At 17.9% G+C, this 6,663-nt stretch overlaps 2 protein-coding genes across 2 annotated transcripts; both read left to right on the top strand.

The window, feature by feature from the left end:
• Nucleotides 1–219: 219 nt before the first annotated feature.
• PGSY75_0930200 (leucine-rich repeat protein) lies at nt 220–2,762 on the top strand (the record flags this gene model as incomplete). Its single annotated transcript, XM_018785705.1, has 5 exons — nt 220–505; nt 639–1,344; nt 1,498–1,673; nt 1,882–2,401; nt 2,531–2,762. 5 exons carry the CDS (start codon nt 220–222, stop codon nt 2,760–2,762), a joined length of 1,920 nt encoding a protein of 639 aa, XP_018642046.1.
• A 435-nt stretch (nt 2,763–3,197) lies between these two features.
• On the top strand, nt 3,198–6,491 carry PGSY75_0930100 (hypothetical protein; the record flags this gene model as incomplete). Its single annotated transcript, XM_018785704.1, has 1 exon — nt 3,198–6,491. One exon carries the CDS (start codon nt 3,198–3,200, stop codon nt 6,489–6,491), a length of 3,294 nt encoding a protein of 1,097 aa, XP_018642045.1.
• Between the last annotated feature and the right edge of the window lie 172 nt (nt 6,492–6,663).

Here is a 6,663-nt window from a genome sequence, read left to right as displayed (position 1 = left end):
TACAAAGGGTCTACATAATAAACCCTTAGATGTTAATATATAAATAGAACATATATATATATATATATATATTTATTTATTTATATATATTTATATATTTATATGTGTACATATAACATATTTACAACGTGTGTGCTTTCAAAAACATCATTATATATAGCCATATTAAAAATTATACCCTCAGATTAAAAATGTAAATGTAAAAATATACACATAAAGATGAGTAACGAAAAAGGAGATATTAAAGAAGACAATGAAGAAAAATTAAATGTTGAAAGTGTTCAGAATGATAAGAAAGAAAATACTCTATTTGATGATATAATACCACAACATGATTATAAAAGAATAAGAACAAATATTATAAATGAAGAAATATTAATTGAAGGAATAAATAAATCATATAATTTAAAAAGAGAAGATATTATTAAAGATTTTTATTATGCTAAAGTGTTATCACTAGAAAATAGGGATATTGTCCTTATACAAAATATGAACCTATTCAAAAGTAATAAATAAAAATATACATACATATATATATATATATATATATATATATATATTTATATTTATTTATATATTATCATTTTGTTAATTGCTAAATCTCCAAAATTTATTATGTACCCACCACCTCTCTTCAGATTTAGAGGAACTACATTTAAATAACAATTTAATAGAAGACCTTGAAAATTTAGAAGAATTAATAAATTTAAAAATATTAAGTGCATCAAATAATAAAATAAAAAAAATAAAAAACTTAAATAATTTATATAACTTAAGAGAACTTAATTTGCATAATAACGAAATAGAAAAAATAGAAAATTTAAATAATAACAAAAAGTTACAAATATTAATATTAAGTAATAATTATATAAAACATATTGAAGATATTATTTATTTAAAATGTTTGGACAAATTAAAATTTTTAAATATAATTAATAATCCTATATGTAATATTCCAGATCTCCAAAATTTTGTAATGAAGAATTTAATAAGTATAAAATATTTTAATAATATTATTTTATCATCTATTAAAAAAGTGGACAAAAAACATATATATATACATCCCAATGAAGATTTGACAATTTATAAATCATCCATAATTAAAGAAAAAGGAATATCAAAAAATGAAAATTCAAATCCATATTTTTATATTAAAAATAATTGTAGTGATATAGAAAATTATAAAAAAAATATAAGTGAAGCTTATCTATATGAATTAACTACATTACCTGATACATTATTTGATGAAAAAAAACAGCCTCCCATTTTTAAAAAAATTATTAACTATGAAAAAATTAAAGAAATATTTTTAACAGATCTGGGGGAAATTCATTTAGGAATTATGTGGGTTTACATAAGAATAAAATAAAAGTATACATATATCATTTTTATGATGATCATATAAAACATTTTATATATTAATAAAAAGATATTATCACAACTATATATATATATATATATGTATATTTTATTTTTACATTTTTCTTACCTTTGAAGTGATAAAATACTTCTTCTTAATGAGGATCGAAAAAAATGCTCCGACCTTTTTGAAGAAGACGTAGAAAAATTTATCTCCCAGTATATGTTAAACAATATTGAAGAATATAACAAATTAAAAAAAAGATCCAAGAAGGTTATACATTCATTGGAAGTTTTTTTGGATCAACCCAAAGGTGATAATGAAATATAGAATTTTATACATAAATAAATTCAACTATATTATACATATATATATATATATATGTATTTATTTTTATGTGTATTTATTTTTATGTGGGTTTTCCAACTTGTTGATATTTTCATGAAAAAAATAGTTGTATATAAAAAAAAATTAACATATCGAATTATTCATACTTACACATTTAACTTCATTTTTATAAGAATTTGAAAATATGATGATGCAAAAATGCCCTAATTACTATAAAAAGAATATCGAAATAAAAAATAAAGAACAAATTAACAACAGTGTTATTAAAAGATTTGAAGAAATTTCTAAATCTTTAAATTTAAATATAATTAAAGATGATTTATTAAACCTTGTTGAAGATAAAGAAACACACAATTATATAACAGATGAGACGACAAATATATGTACTAATAATAATTATATTTATGTTGATAAAGAAAAATATAATACTATTAAAATATATATAGAAAATAATATTAAAGAAAATATATTTTTTCGTGATAAATTAATTAATGACGAATTAATGAATATCGTTGCTCTTAATAATTTTATTGAAATATTTAAAACAAACATTTCTAAAACTATTAAAAGAATAAATGATAACATTACAGATTATTTTAAAAAATTAGATAAACTAGAAGAAAAGTTTAATACACAAATTATAAATTTCTTTTCAGAGGTAAAAAATAATGACCATCCATCAATTGTGTTAAGGTAAAAAAATATATGAGGTTATATTGGTATATAATCTAAAAAAAATGGAACAATATATATACATAATATATATAATATATATATATATATATATATATATATATTTTTATTTTTATTTTCTTTTTATAGTGAAGATGAAATAAACGAATATTATTCTTACAAAAATTATCGATCTAATATTATGAACAATTTAGAGGATTACATATCAAGTAGTTACAATAAAGCTGGTAGTGTTTTAATTGAAGAAAAGAAAAAACATTTATTTTTACAATCAAGAGATAGAATTGAAGAAATAGGAAAAATTGTTAATATTTATAATGATTTATTTTATTCCTACTTGTATATAATACGTGTTGAATGATAAATATATATATATATAAAATGAGGGAAAATAAAATAAATATACAATGATAATAATATATATTTATTATTATATGTATATAAAGGTATTATTATATATAAATATATATATTTATATATATTTATTATTGCACATTTATTTATTTATTTATTATTTATTTTATATCATATTATATTTTTTTTAATATTTTATTTTTTTATATATATATATAATCGACTTTAATATGATACATTTCTTGAATCAATAAATTTAATAAAAAAAATGATATGCTTTAAAAATTACTCCCTTTTAAATTTTCTACAGATAAGATTATAAAATAAGCCAAACTTAAAAAATAACATAATATATATATAAACATATATACATATATATATATATATATATTTTTTTTTTTATGTTTATCTTTTCCATCTTTACAATGTTCTGTTATGTGACATGATTATTTTTTATCCTTCCTTAAATTTCTATTTGTTTTTATTTATTAGTATTATTAAATTTACCCTTTTATATACCAAAGAAGTAAATAAAAAATGGAGAGGTACAATTTTTGGAACTTATAAACCTTCTTCTTCTTTATATAATAAAAGAAATAGATATAAAAAATTATATATCTTATGTAAATATAATTTTTTAAAAAATGTTAAGAGTAAAAAGAAAAATTTATATGTTGAAAAAATTAGAAATTTCGATTCTTTAATAGGTGGTGAAGTTCTAATTAAGCATGGAACATTTAAAGATTGTCATGGTGTTATATTAGATATAAAAAAAACACAAAAAGATGAATATGAATTTCTAGTTGTAATTAATCAAAATGAGTTAATAAAATATCCAAAAAATATTTTAAAAAAATTTGGTAAAAGTTATTGGTTTAATATTAAAGAATTACAAATTCAAAAAATTAAAAATTCTTTTTTTAATGATTATAATAATTTTTATAATAAAAAAGAACAACCTCAAAATCAACAAGACAATAATTTACATAATATAAAAGAACAATTAAATAATATTCATGAGAACCTCTTGTTACAATATGGACATGAAATAAATGCAGATGATCTTTTAATTGATACCTTGGGTGACTTCAACTCAAAAGTGGATACCCAACAAAATGTGCCTCAACCTATAAATGGAGATATACAAATGAGTGATGATAAAAATATTTTTGAAGATATAAATGGAAATATAAATGGAGATATACAAATGAGTGATGATAAAAATATTTTTGAAGATATAAATGGAAATATAAATGGAGATATACAAATGAGTGATGATAAAAATATTTTTGAAAATATAAATGTTAATAATTCATCTAAGTATGAAATACAAAATAGTGAAAAAAAAAGTTCTGAGGAAAATTTTGTAAACGAAGATATGTCTGATATTCAATCCTTAAAAAATTGCTATATGAAAGGAGATCGAAAGTACTTGCGTAGTAATTTTTGCCATAGTATTATAAAAAAGATTGAAAAGAATTATATATATGAAGATTTGCTTAATTTATATAAAGAAAAAAGACATGTTTCGAATATGGTTGTATGTTTTTATATATTAAAACAGCTAGTAAAAATATATAATTTTGAAAAAGATGATAAATATTTTCATGATTTATTTTTAAAAAAAGTTATACACAACAATATTTTTGAAACAATTTTATTAGATATAAAATATTTTTTAGAAAAAAAAGAAATTTATAGAGTTGTAGATAAAACATGGTTATTATGGATTTTAATTAAATTAAATATTCATAAAGAAGAAAAATATAAAGAAATATTTCAACATATATTAGGTCATTTAATTGAATATATACATTTTGATATTTTAAAAAAATTAAATACAAAAAGTTTATGTGCTATTTTATGGAGTCTAGCAAAATGTTCTTATTTTAATTTTAAAATATATAAAAAAATTTTATATTTTCTACAAAAATATATTTCTATATTAACTTGTCATGATATATCAAATATATATTATTCTTTATCATTAGTAAATTATAAAGATAATTTCTTTTTTGATCTTCTTGATAAAGAAATACAAAAAAAAATTAACAAATTCCCTATACAAAGTCTTATGAATATAATATGGGCTATGACAAAAAGTAAAAGAAATAATGCTTCATTTAAATTAATAAAGGATAAATTATTATTTTTTTCAACCAATTTAGATATAAGAAATATTAGTCTATTTTTATGGTGTCTAAATAAAAATCATTATTATAAAGTTAATATTAATTTTAAAGGAAAAAATTTTCAACATTTAAATATTAAACAAGCCATGCAATTATTAATCTTTTTTAATTATAATAAAAATAAATATGTAGAATATCTTAAATATGTATTAAATTTTCTTTTACAAAATATTCATGTTTTAAATAATCAAGAAATTTGCTTTCTTACATATTCCTTGGCAAAATTAAATCTTTTAAAAAAAACATTCCCAAAAATTAAAGAACATATATTACAAAGAAATATAAAATATTTTAATATTATAGACATTAATATGTTAATATTATCTCTAAATAATTCAAACATATATGATAAATCATTATTAACTTATTTATTACAATCACTAAGAAATATACTCAATCAAAATATTCATAGAACCATAAATAATAATAATAATAATAATTATCACAATGATAATATGCTGTTAAAAAAAACTTTCAAAGAAAAAGAAAATTGTATTAATTTTAATTTCATTATGAAAAATTTATCAGAAATGAAATTATATGACCAAACTATTCTTTTAAAATATGTCTTTTTTTATTCTAATAATATCAAAAATATTTCACTTGACGACCTTGTTGATTATTTATTCTATACAACATCAGTATATTATCCACCTAAACCAAACATTTCAAATGTTTTAAAAGATAAATATAAATATGATAATAAAAAAGTCATAAATAATAATATATACAATGATAATATGTTTAATGATAATGTCTTAAATGAAAAAGTCTATTCCCGTTTAATAATAAACAAGGATGATATTATATTACGAGAAAAAAACATGAGAAATATATATCATCACTATTTAAATAAAATTGTTTTATTTTTAAAAGAAAAATTAAAACAATTTGAAGCTCAATCATTTCTTGAATATTTGAATTATCAAAATCTTGAACCTCAACAAAATGAATTAACCGAAAAAATTTCCATAAAAAATGATACATTCACTTTTAATTATAGAATAGAAAAAGAGGAAGAAGAAGTTAAAAAGTTAAACGAACTTATTTTAGATAAACAAAATGTGGAACCACAAAATCATTTACAAAATATTATTTCGAATGAGGAATTCTATTCCTTCGTAAATGCAAATGAAGAACAAAATGAAACAAATGATAAGCTTCAAACTAATGATATAAACCAAAAGTGTCATAATAACTATAAACATAATGATATAAATGAAAAATGTGATAATGTAGTAAAAAAAACTGTATATTTTAAATCTCTTAATTCATTAATACATCTATTTTATTCATTTTCATTTATGAATGTATTTGATAAAAAAAAAATCGATTTTTATTTCGATAATTTATATACCGTAATCAATACAAAGAAAAAGGAAATGACAGCCTATCAGTGGCTTTTAATTAAAGACCTCATAAATTTATCAAATATAAAAAATAAATCACAATGGCATATGTTACTCGATAAAGTTCATACATATGTTAGTAATGATGATGAACTTGAAAATCAGAAATTCGAGACTATAAATATAGATATTTAATAGTAAAAAAAAAAAAAAAAATTAACTTTATATGTTCATAGTGCATACATGTTGATTTTTTAAATATATTTTTTTTGTAAATAATAAAAATGTATATGTATATATTATATATATATAATATATATATATAATATATATATATATTTTTTTTTTTTTTTTTTTTTTTTTTTTT

The sequence above is a fragment of the Plasmodium gaboni genome, chromosome 9 (genome assembly GCF_001602025.1).
Source record: "Plasmodium gaboni strain SY75 chromosome 9, whole genome shotgun sequence".
NCBI lineage: Eukaryota > Apicomplexa > Aconoidasida > Haemosporida > Plasmodiidae > Plasmodium > Plasmodium gaboni.
The sequence above is the reverse complement of the archived record's forward strand: the minus strand, read 5'-3'. Positions and strand labels throughout refer to the sequence as shown.